Here is a 13,106-nt window from a genome sequence, read left to right on the forward strand (position 1 = left end):
GCTTCATCTGAGCTCTGTCTGGGAGCAGAAAAACTGATACATGAGCATGAGTGTCTCCTCCCTGCCTGCATTCCCTGCCTGGACAGTCAGTTGTCTTGCTAGTACAGTGCAGCTAGGTAATTATTAGTGAGGGAAATCACGTCTTTGTTAGTCTAGAAAAACTGACTATTCCAGTAACTGATGGCTTGGATGAGAGCTGTTAGATGAGTGGTCAAATCTGTACCGGGGACGAGCAAACGCAAAGTTCACCAGTGACATTCTGACATCCAGAAACACACTGAGAGCGAGATTTGCTCCCAGGAGGGTGGAGCAGCATTAAATCAGATCCTGACCTTTCTGAGACACAAGTCCACAGCCAGATAATTGTTCCTGAGCTGTAACACTCTTTAAGGCTGTCATAAAATTTTCTGAAAGGTTGAATCCATATTAGTTAAAGAGTAATCATAAAAAATCCCAGGGAAAACTAAATATTACTGTAATATTTATGTTCACTTTCAAATACAGTAACTTAAAAAATAAATTTAAACACTTGTGATTTGTACAGTAGAATCCATGCTCAAATGTGTATTTTTCTTCATTCACATTTACTGGTCATATTGGGAAGACTGGTGCAGAAGGGACTGAAGGACATTCTTACAGGGTTCTACAACATCACCCTGACTTAAGACAGCTGCAAAGTCTGAGTTAATGCAATGTGATGTGGAACAAACCTTGATGTAATCAAAAAGTGAACAAGAAGCCCTGAAATGGAAACAAAATCCTTTCTGACATCTCAATCATCTGACACAGAACTATGCCTTTCTGTAGGGCCTTAGAAAAACTGAGTTAGAAAAGAAAACTCTGCTATATTATTTCTGGATTGAAATTTAGGCCCAGCTGAGGCAAATTAAAATGCTTGACTTCTGTGGGATTATATTTCTGATTTTAGTTTCTAGCATGGCCTGTTCTGGAATTGTCTGAGTTTTCAGTGATGTTGATGAAAGTCACATCCTGTCAAAAAAATTTGTTGAATGACATTTCTTCCTGTAATAAGGAATAAAAGAAGCATAGAGATAGGACTAGCAAAGCACATCCTATGGTCTCTAGGATTATTTCTCTGCATGGCATTGAAGGAAAAACTCATCAAGCCCTCAATGATGCTTTGTCTCCCACAGTCTATCCAAGATGTAAAACTTTTTTTTATGGTCCAGTGATGCTGACAGCACGTTTAGAGAGCTGTCAACTCTGCATAGGTATGGCAGAAAGGTGCAGAGCTTGGAGGATCACAGGCACAGAAGGTACTCATGCTGTTGCTGGCACTTTGTAAGGATGAACTTGACTTGAGTCCAGTTCTGGTTCACACACAGCTTGAGCAGAGTGAGAGCAGGTTGGCTGTACCTGGCACAGAGGTGTGCTCTGTTCTTTGCTACTAGCAGTGTCCTGCTGAGCATCTCAGTTCAGCTCAGGTTGCTTCCTACTCCAGCATAGCTGCTGAATGAATTAATTTACATCAATGTCCTGTAAAATGCATAATTCCAGCATATATTATGTTGAAATGTAGCTTTTTAGATGTTCTAATTATTTTCAAATATGCTTGCTCTAGAAAAGTTAATTAAATAAAAGCAGTATTTCTCAGCACTATATGTTTCTGGGAGCATTGGTTACCAGGATGATAGATTTCCTGACAGATATCAGCATCAAAAACCTAACAAATCGTTGCGTTTTTTTATTCCTTTCCTTTCCTGATACAAATCACTTGGGGCAAGCAGGCATTTATTGACAGGCTCTCATGAGACTGGAGCCAACTGGTGATCCAAAGTGCCCAAAGAGATTCAGGGCAGCCTCTGTTTTGAATTTCTCTTGCTAAAGCATAGAGGAGAGTGTTCCCCAAGCCAGTCTCTGTAGGGCAAGGTGGATTTGCTCTCTGAGCCCTAGCAGTTGCACACTTATTTGGGCTCATGGACTATAGTTCCTCTCACACTTCCACCCAACCTCCTGGGCCCGTGGTAAAGCTGATAAGCCTTTTCTAACCATGTACGTCCTAGAAAATATTCCACATATGCATATAAATTCAAAGTCCTGGAAACAATATCCTAGAATGTGGAAAAGCAGAATAAAGTTTGCACGTATGTTTCCTGTTTTTTTAAAAATATTTTTTATATTCTCAGTGTTGGGCTTCTCTCCGAGAAATAAACATGTGGTAGCTATTGGGGATTGTTATACATTCCTCCTATTGATATATCCTGTATAAATTCTGGAAATCCTATAAATTCTTATGCTAGACTGGGGAATTCATCCACCATTACATGGCTTGGCTGCTGCAGGAGGACCTCCCATAGAAACTCATGGAAACCCCATAAGCCGTAATTGCCTGTGAGGGCAGATGCTTCTTCTGTCTGGTTGCTGGCTCAGACACGAACTGGAACCTGTTGCCTGCTGAAAGTGGAACCAGTGATTAGTCTTTCATAATTCATATCGATGTACTATGGCAAAAAATAATCAGCCAGAGTTTTGTTGTCAGATGATTGTGTCAATTGTGCATGTCCTAAACAGCTACCTGCAAGATGTGTTATAAGCACAGAAAAATTTCACTAAGCACCATTAAAATTAGCAAGGCAGGTAATGTAGTTACTATTTTTAAAATAAGTATTTAAATGATGCTGTGAGTTTGCACAATGAAAGAAACGTGTTGAAGAGATTATGGTCTAAATAGTACCTGCTGATTATAATCTAAATAGATTAGTGCTAATTATTGCACAAAATTAAGAGGTTGCTTTAGGTGTGATCTGCAGGGCTCATGGTTACTAACCATGTGAGTAAAGTTACCAGGGGAAGTTTTGATTTGCCCTTGTAACATTTGCTTGTGAAGTCTCTTCTGTTTCTCTGACCAGTTTGACGAGAATAAGATCGTGCTTTCTTCTGTGAGGAGGAAGATAGAGTTGTTCCAACTACCAGCCCTCTAGATGCAGGGGTGTGATAAAAGTTCTATACTTTTGGCAGTAATTGTAGTTTAAGCTTGAAGTCATTATTTCCAGAACCTCCTGCAAGGATGTGTGAGCATGGTGCACGTTGTCCACTGCATTTGTGCTGTTTCATGGTGGGGCTGCCAGTCCTGCATCTCCTGGTCATGGTTCAGGAATAATGAGGTGTTGCTGAAACACTTCCTTTGCATGAGCAGGCAGCTTTTGGCTATAAAGTATACAAATAATTTTAAGCAGGATAGGCTTTTTGTTGGCCTCAAAAGGGAGGCTTGCATGTAATCAAGAATAAGAAATGACTCAAATCCAAGATTGTTAGTTTTTAATAAATCTGTCACAATGCACAGCAAGTATGCTTTCTCTCTCTTGGATTATGCAGTCCCATTCATTTCATAACACAGAATTAAATATCTCAGTGTTCTGATGGATTTCTAAGGTTTGTTTTGTTTAGTTTGGGGAGCCATATATTATTTTGCTAATGATTAGTGAACCTTAATACACTGGAACAGAGAGATGTTCCAGATTTATTACAATCACTCCTACTTGAGCTGTTTGAACCCCCCTAATGTCCTTGATTTTCTGCACTTTACAAGGAATTTGTAACCCATTTCCCTAAGGAAAACAATGGAAACATTTCATAGAATCTTATGACATTGTTTTATGTTCTTTCAAAATATTGGAGCCAACTAATGGTGAAAAATTTGAGAAAAAAACCCCATGCGAAATATAAACAAAGTAAGTTTCTGATCCCATTTTGCAGCTGCACTCATTTGATAAATGTTACCATAGAAGTAAACTGAAGCTACTCAAACCCTTTTAGAGAAATTGCAGGAGCTGAGCTCCTTTAGGATCAGGATCCTTTAGATCTTGATGATTAGAGCAAATAAATAATGTATTGAGTTGAAGAGTTTATATTGTCACCTGTAAATAATAACAGTCGAAATATTTATGTCAGGTATTAAAAGAAAGCAAAGCGAAATGAAAATTTTATGCATGCTTTTTAGCTCATCACAAAACCAATTTTCTCTTCCTGAAAGAAATATTTAGGGAGTTGCTTGGATTTTTTTGTAGGCTCTGAGAAAAGACCTGGGCTACGTTTCCTTCTGTCCTTGACAATTTTGGCCTCCTTGTCTTTTTGTCCCTTAGTCCTTTCCAGATTACAAATGAGGGATCTTCAACACCCTTTGGTGACTAGAAACCAGCCAAGGGAATGAGTGGTTCTCCATGTGAGGGAAGCTGTAACCTCAGAGAGGATTTGGAGTCCTGTGTACTTAGCCCCATGTAGTGCAGGGCTGCTGGGTCTGATCCAGCCTTTAAACACAGTTTTTCCTGGAGCACAGGACTCATCCACTGGTTCCAGTGAAGCAAGAAGCACGTGTCTAAGTAGTTGTCTGGACTGGGGCCAGCACTCAGTCCTTTGCTGGACAGAGCCCTAAATAAACAACCTAGGATCAGAGGAGAGAACACTTGCACGTGCGAGTGTGATTTGGCTGTTTCTGTGGCACTGGCTTGTTTTCTAAGTTGTGCTGGCAAAGGCTGCTCTACTTAAAACGCTAACAATTTCTTGCCTGTTGTGTTAAAATTGACTGCACTCCTGTTGCACAGGCTAAAACAGGATGGCCAAATCACTCGGGGTGCTTGTGATGCTGGGCACCCACAGACACAAGATGCTGAACTCTGTTGGAATCCTCCCTGCTTTCCTGTTTGCGCTTTTGCAGAGTGCTCAGAAATTGTTTGAGATCTGAGTTAGAGGCAGTCATTACGTTTCATTCAAAGGCTGACTCTTCCAGCACATTATTGCAGGGCAGAGCATTGTAAAGAGAGATGTCATTTGTAATATTTACTGTCTTAATGTAAAATCTACAGTAATATATTAGATTTCCAGCAGGAAAATTGAAAAAACAAATATAGCCATTTACTATGTCTTCTGCCAAAGATATTATTTGAAGAAATACTGTGTGTTTTTTGAGGGTTTTGTGTAAGCATTGAAATCTATGTAAATGAAGGAAAAGTAACAAAAAATACATTTGAATTTAAAAGATTTACACATATGGTTACTAGTCAAGCATGGAACCTTTTAAAAATTATTTCGCTTAGGAGAATGTAATGAATTAGAATTAAGTAAACAAACCAGATAATTTGTTTGTTGCTGTATGGAGATGTATATTCCTGCAGCTACTCCAGATGACAGCCCCATCACGGTCAGCAGGTCTTTTTGCTAGAGCACTGTTTTCCTTCCTTATCTTTATGTTCTGTTGCCGAGAGCTGCAGAGCACCTTGAATGCCTTCTGAAGTCACACAGAGATTATGATAAGCATCATCTTGCAGATTCAGCCTATTAAGATTTTCACAGACTTCCATGAGAGTGTCTATAGGATCAAACACAGAAAGTTTTGCATGAAACATTGAGGTGAAAATCTTCTGTATAAGCCACCTGGTACTTATCTGAATACAGGCTACCCTTTTGTGTGTGCATGCTAATCTTTATGTTTAAATGTAATTGGATTAAAGCACACTTCTCAGCTACTTTATTTGTGGTTTTTTTCCCACCCTGCTCTTTAGCCTGCAGCTTCCAATGGAGCAGAAGGATCTGGCCAATGTGGGGAACACAAAAAGGACAAGCTGACCTTTGAAAACTATGTGGTAGACATGAAGACAAAGGTATTGTCCACTCTTTTTTTGTGATGGAGAATGAAATCCTTGTTTAGTGTTTTGCTGGAGGTGAAGTGTGTAGGACATGCTGAATTTGAGCTTCTGGATTTTTTTATTTCTGCTGAATGACTGCATGTCCATTATCACATTTAATGATGCTTACGGCTCCAATTTATTGTGGTATATTGCTAGCCCTTGGTATTCTATGCTGACCTAGGCAGGATTTAATCTTTGTTTTCATGTACAAGTCTTGTTCATATTGATGATGGTTCTATAGATTTGCTGATCTTGAGGTGGTTTCATTTCAGTCTGGTTTTGAAGTCTGAGTTGTTGCGTAGTTCATAGGTTTTATTCCAGGTGTTTTCAGTCTCTTAGTGTGTGTTGTAGTTTATTTTTGGTCTGGAGTCAGTATGGAAGAATTTGAATGTCAGAAAAGTGATGATTTTTGTATAGGCAGCCTGGTGTTACCTGTCACAAAGCTCTGCTGAATAGCATTACTTCATGGCTGTGGCAAGGGGCTGTGTTACACTTCCCTGTCTTGCTGCGTGCAACAGCGGAGCCAGAAGTGTTTCATTATAGTATCTCCGTTATTTACATAGATTCACAACTTGGCTGGAACAATTCCCTTGAGCTTAGATATTATTATGTAGACTTTCAGCCTTGGTGTCATTGTGTATTTTTTCCTTTTTGAATGAAAGAAACTTGCTAAGTTTTCTTTCAAAGTAAGCAAGCTGGAAACATGATAAAAAGAAAAGAGACATTAACTGAGCGGGTATGCTTGTGTGGTACCTTGTAGACTTCAGCAAAAGTTGTTTCCAACAGTTGAAACTTGTGGATTATTCCTTTTGTCTAAAGCTTTGCCATGGGCTTTATTTCCTTTTCTAGATCAATTTTTTCATTTATTTAATTTTAAAAATCTAAAGATTTAATTTTCTAACATGATTTTCTGAGTTTTTTTGTTATCTTGTTCCCAATTTCCCAATCAGAAAAACTTCTGTACCATATGGTAGCGTGGTGGTTCTTGATAGTTGAAATACAAGAACATACATACTCATTGAAATTTGTCTTTATATTTATGTAAGATTATATTTTTCCAAAGCAAGGAGTTATGGAAAGTTTGATATATGCCCTAAATACATTGTGTCCATGAGGATGTTGTGAAAATCATGGGATGTAGTTAATCTCATCTCCATTTCAGAACAGGATTTCTGTTATGAATGCCCAGATGAACAATGGACTATCCTCCTACTTAGAGTCACTGCAAACCCCAGACCGAATGTTTCTCCATCAGCAATTCTATGTACTACATTTTCATGCTGTTCATGTACAAAGTGTACCTGAGTGGAACCTCCAGAAATTGGCAACTCCATTGCCAAACTCTAAGACTTCCAGAGCTGTGAGTGGTGTTTTGTTCAGTTCTCAGTACCATGGGATAGTAGATAGCAGATGTTTGGTTTTTGTTTCCAGGGACTTGTGGTTTAGTGTGCCAGTCCACTTGAAAGCATCCTTTTGGCTGATTTCTTTTTCAAGTGAGTGTGTTTGAGTGTTAGGGCTGCTATGGCAGCGACACCCAGCTATTTAAGAGGAGCTACATGTTTGAACATATGTGCCAGAACTTTCCAGTTGCTGATGATCAGTTGGTGGTTAGATTTACTTCCCCAGGCAGAATGCTCAAGAATGGAAATTAATTCTTCATTCACCATTGATCTTGAGAATTGAGAACCACTTCTGGATGTACCACCCTTGAGTACCATGTGATTCTGTGGCAGAGCATCCCAGCCTGCATAAAACCAGCAGAACATTTGTAACTGAAGCACTGCTGTTTCATTTGGAGTAAGGGATTTGTGTGAAACAAGGAAACAGTTATGGATTTATATAGGAAATAATAGATAGAAGAAAAGCATAAACTTTTTTTCCGAGGCTGTTGAGCCTGAGGCCACTGTGGCCATCTGGGTGCACAGACCTTGTGGTGAAGGAGTGGAGCTGCCTGTCCACCTTTCCCTTCTTCCTGTGCCCATTTTGCCATCTACCATCAGGTCTGCTTAAACACAGAAGAGAAAATAGTTTCTTTATTCTCATTGGAAGAGCTAGCAGCTGGAGAAATTGGTCAGGACTCCAACACTGATTGTGCTAAACAGCAGTGGAATTTGCCATGCACGGGTGAAGGGAATGATTCGTGTTATAGCTTCTGCCTGAGACTCCTCTGGGCCTCAGGCCAGTTGCAGAGCTGCAGCTCTTAGAGCTGCTGCAGTTAGGAGGGGAAGAATTGCTAATTTGGTAATCTTTAAATTAACACCAGGACTCCTGGACTTCTGATTCAGCCTGGCAACTACATTAAAATTCTGAGTGACTAAGGTATACAGAGCATGCTTTCTGAAATTTGTATTAACTTCTCTTTCTGGATGAAGAAGGATTTGTTCTGACATTTCATCTGTAATACAGCTTTTTAACTACGTATCCAGGATCTACATGATTAGTAGTTTCTTTCTCTCTCTCTCTTTTTTTTTTTTTTTTCCCATGTACCACAAAGCAACCTTCATAAAGAAACTGTATCATGAGATTTTCCCTTGCAACTTATACTTAGATCACTTGAATCCTGATGTTAACCTGCTAAGTAACCAGCTGGGATCCACAGGAACTGAATTCAAGTGGTGTAAGTGAGCTCTGGCTGTAAAGACATAATTTGCCAACTACATCAATTGCCCTCTTTGAAGATGTAATCAGGAAAGTATTTATTTGCAGCTTGTTTGGATGGAATATAGAACCTGAAAAGAAGAAAGAGAATATAACTTGGGAATGTAATAATATCAACAAGTACCCCATAATACACAATTTAAGATACATTAGGAGTAAATAAATCCTTCTCTATATTTTTAAGAGCACGTGTGTATTCATGTGTTCTCTGTGTAGGTGCACACAGAGCTCTAGTGACTGGTTAAATTTTTCAAGATGCTGACATTACTTATTCAATGTTAACAGTCTGGTTAGATGCCTCCTTTTTTAGTGTCTGTTCCAAAACTTGGAGATGTAATGCTCTTTTTTTTTAATAATCTCTACTCTTTGAATAAAAGAAAATAAACCAGTTGTGCTTTTAAATTTTTTTAGCAATCTATTTTTCTTTACAGTTTTTACTTTATAATATTTGGATTTCAAAAGAATTTAAGAAGTGTTTAAGAAGGTGCATAATGAAAGATTTAAAAAAAATCAGAATATTTTCTAATGATTTTAGCTTTTACAGGAGCTTGTTTTTACAAATATTGAATGCAGCGGGATGTTGCAGGCTCTGGTTCTAAATATAGTGGCCTAATTAAACCTTCTGCTTTGGTTATCCAAGTGGAAGTACCTGAATACAATGAAGACTTTAATGCCAGAAAGGAGCATCAAATTGTCCAGTGTAAACTGCATTAAAATACCATCTCATTTCATCCCCTCACCTCATATTGTTGGTTTTTGCATGACTTAAAAACAGATACCTAGGTAAAATTAGAGAAGAAAGCAGTCAACTGGGCAGATGGTTTTCACACGGTGATCCACAGAGCCACTGGCATCACAGTGGGAAATAGTTGTTATTCTTCCTGTATTAAGGCTTCCCAAGAGTCAGAGCTCATCACATAGGTTATTTTTTACCCACTAAGTTGACTATGAGCAACTATAAACCATGTCTTTTCACCCCAGATGGCTGCTCCTCAATTTTTTATTTCTGGGTCAAGACTTTCTATGGTAGATTTCAGTCAGGATCATATGTACATATAATAAGAAGGCTAGAGGAACAGAGGAAAATAGAACTAAGCAGTGATATGGACCTCCAGAAATTAGAGCAGAAGGAGGTGTTGCTAATGGAGGGTAAAGGAGTGCTAAAGATTTGAAAATCTTATTCTTGGGGAGAAAAAATGAATGGAAAATGTGTTTAGTTGGAAAAACAAAATTAAGCAGCTCAGCCTCTTTTTGGGATCTAGGATGGATTATTATGGAAATAATATCTTTGAAGAAACACTGGAGACCCATTGACAGTCATCTGTTGCCAGTCATTGTGTGTTAGAAGCTGTGACCAGGAGCCCTGGCAACCAAAATCAGCCTGTGGAAGTTTGAAGCTGGGGTCTGCATTCCCAAAACAATGTCTTCCTTTTGCCTGGGGCTATGGGAGATTGTGGGGGTGACAAGTAGGTGGCAGTATTTTAGGGAGCAAACTGCTCACTTATGTATTAAGCTTGAGGAACACATGTGTAAATTGCGCCCTGTTAAATGCTTATTGTCATATTTAATGGAAGGAGGTGACAGGCAAGAATTGGAGGAGTGCAGGAGGAAGCTTTTTGGTACACTGAGGCAGCTGGGTGAGTAACATACATGTAAGCATCCCCAAAGGGTTGAAACCCTCTGTTTTCCAGATAAACTTTAAATAAGATCATGATTTCACTGGGATCATCTCACAAAAGTAGAGTTGCAAGTAGAAGCATTTACAGATCATGCACTTGGAGACCAATTTCAAAATACATCTCCATATGCCAGTTTTAAGTCTGAGATGAAATTTTGCAGCCAAGGTAATTATATGTATGAAATACTTCGCACCTTACTAGATCAGCTTGAATCTATCAATTAGAAGAGAACAAGCTGTTGGGCGCTTTACACCCAAGTGTTAAAATATCTGCTGCTTTTAGAGTTGACTGAATTCACTTTTAACCAATAGTACTTAGAGCACAAGGGTGGCTTACGTTACGCTGTATTTATGGGTTAATTTCCTCTTAAGGAGACATTTAGTTGGATTTTACTTCAAGGACGCTTGGAAGTTCTCTGTTTCATACAATCTATAGTTTAATAAACTTGTCGGACTGTTTGACTATGGGACTAAACCTCAGTAGGGAGAAAACCTGCAGGTTCTAGCACAGCTGTAAACGCAAATAAAGTTTGTTTTGTGCACAAGTGTTTGCTCAGAGTTAAAGCCTTAGACACAGTTTTAAGTGCTATGGAGACTTTCTCTTTAAGATGCTGTAGCCACCAGGACTTTAATAGTTGGGGGAGGGTTGATTGCTCTCTGACCACATATCTGATTCACAATGGATTTTGTAACTTTGGTAGCAGTGACCTCATTTTGGCAAAATAATATGTGTCATTTAGCGAGCGTCTCACTGCTCCAACAATCACGGGAATATTGGGGTTATAACCTGAGTAATTTATGGAAGAGAGATGGCTCTTAAATACTCTTTTATTTTCTTGAAAAACTTATTTTATTAAAAACATATTTTAGCTCTGAGTGAGAATGAGAGATCCTCAGCGAAGCACCCAGGGGAGATTGTGCTGTCCAGTGTGTTGAAAAGGTGAATTGTAATGTATGGGTGTCTAGACATTTCCTCTTGTTGCTGTCAACAGTCCAGTTGGCTGTATTTTTTTTTTTTCCAGTGAATAGGAGCATTGATTTTCCTCTCTCTTTGGCCAGAGCTTTCATTTTACATATCTTTCCCCTTCTGAGTCTCTTTCTCTCTCCCTCTCTCTTTCTTCTCTCTCTCTCTTCCTCTATCTGGAAGAGAGGGAAGCCTGTAAGAGCTGACAGCAAGCTTTCTAACTCAGAATGATTCATGTAAAACACCTGAAAGGCAAGCTCTGCACCAGCATCACTGCAAGAAAGGTAGGGCTGTGGGGGCTTAAACAGTCTGTAAAACTCCAAGCAAAACATAGAGAACATGAGATAAATAGATTAAGTCTGTGAATCTGTCAATGATGCAAGAAAAGTTTGGGAGAGAATTTAAGGAGTGTTTTAGCACTGTTGTAAAAGATGCTTTCTTTTAATTAAAAGTTCGATGTATTTTTCATAGGTGGGGGGGAAAAGGTTCCCCTACAAAGCTTTGAATAATGTATATAATGTAGGGGTTTTTTCGATGAGTGGTAAGCTATAATTATATCACTGTTATTCTTGACAGATCCACGTGCATGTGTAAATATGCAAATCCCGGTTCTTTCCACTGACTGATTTTTTTTCTGCTATAGCTAAAGTTCGCCTTATCCAGCTGTTATTTATATTCACTTCCCAAATCCGAATCTGACCCAGTAATTCTGAGCAATTGTAGCTGTGACGCACGAGTTCTCGCACGCACCTTCATGTTTCAATCATGCACTTCCAGCAATGTGTGTTTGTAGGAATCATGCTCTCAGTAAAACCCCTTACAACCCAAAGCAGTTGTTTTGGCAGAGAAGTGACAGCACTGTGATAGATGGGCCCGATAGTTGTGTGTTTTGTGCTTGCTCTGAGTTAGTAGGGAAGAGGAGGGAGAGAGCGAGTGAAAGGGGGGAGGAAAAAAAAGACAGGGAAGGAGAGAGCGGGAGGGAGAGAGATTGAGAGAGAGAGAGAGAGAGAGAGCGAGAGAGAGGCTGAGAGAGAGACTTGGCAAGGGAAATCTTATGGGTATACTGAAACAGCAGATCAGAATTGTGAAACCAGAGCTAGGGCTGAAATGTGATGCTTTTGCTCTTTTGTGCTTGTTGTGGTTCTCATCTTCCCATTTAGAGGGCTGCATACCATTCAACAGCATATTTTGATCTCAGATTGAACAATGCAGCAATCAAGCCTGATAAGCCACCTGGAAGTTTTGCTTGAGACGATTTCTAGTGGGTTTACTGATCCCTGTGAACATCATGACTGCCTTTAGCATTGTGGAGGAGGACTCGAGTTTCTTATGAGGGCCCCACTTGGAAAAGCCGGCTGTGCAGATTCAAGCCTCCGGTTCTGTTCATGCTATTCAAAAGCCTTTCCTCACCCTTGCTGATTTATTTTTATGATTTACATACACTCCTGTGGAGATTTACAGAATGGATTGTCTGTGCATTGTCACGACCAAGGTAGGACTGGAAACATTGCTGTTCTGTGTACATATTTCTCTGCTATTTTTCTGTTCCTGTAATTAAATAGATTGAGCATGTACTGTGTCAGGTTGCAAGATAAAGTGATGAATAAGCTTTGCTTCCACAAGCATTTTGTTCTCTTTATCTGTAGATTATGCAGTTTGTTTCTATATGACTTCCTAAATTATATGCTTTTTACTTATTTTTTGCTAGCAAAAGGAAAAGGATTTCATATTTTATCTTAGTCTGTGCTTGTGTCTATTAATAACTCTAGCAACTAGAGCACTTTCAGAATACATGGTATACTGCACATATTTTCTCAGCTTATCAGTTTATACTGTAAACTAAAGAATAATAAAGAAAGGGGCATTATATGGGTCCTAGGATTTTAAGGAGGCCAATCAGATGTAGTTTAGATAGTCATGGTGTTTCTGATTGGAGAGATGCAAGTTTCTTGTGGCTTATTGTGGCTTTTTTCAGAAAAAAAATTAGATTAGTTTGCCTCTCTAGGCCTGAAAAATAAAAATGCTTGGATCCCAATTCAGCAGTCTTATAGTGATTTTAGATCTAGCTGGAATGTTTGGAAACAGTCCTTCTAAACAATTTCTTCTCAACATGAATATAGACACTTTCTTTTCCACAATAGCGGTGTCAGGCTAAGGACCT

General features: G+C 39.1%; 1 protein-coding gene across 14 annotated transcripts in view; it reads left to right on the top strand.

Moving 5' to 3' along the window:
- Positions 1-13,106, top strand: part of DLG2 (discs large MAGUK scaffold protein 2) — a 1,022,753-nt gene that overhangs the window by 148,517 nt on the left and 861,130 nt on the right. For 11 of the 14 annotated variants that reach the window (XM_033052881.2, XM_033052884.2, XM_033052883.2 and 8 more), the window contains one exon: positions 5,520-5,618. In XM_033052881.2, coding sequence (XP_032908772.1) covers positions 5,520-5,618 — 99 coding nt within the window. Of the gene's footprint in view, positions 1-5,519; positions 5,619-11,952; positions 12,438-13,106 lie in introns of those variants that run through there. The other 3 variants (XM_033052895.2, XM_033052898.2, XM_033052901.2) reach the window with 2 other exon arrangements.

The sequence above is a fragment of the Catharus ustulatus genome, chromosome 2, assembly GCF_009819885.2.
Source record: "Catharus ustulatus isolate bCatUst1 chromosome 2, bCatUst1.pri.v2, whole genome shotgun sequence".
Lineage (NCBI taxonomy): Eukaryota > Metazoa > Chordata > Aves > Passeriformes > Turdidae > Catharus > Catharus ustulatus.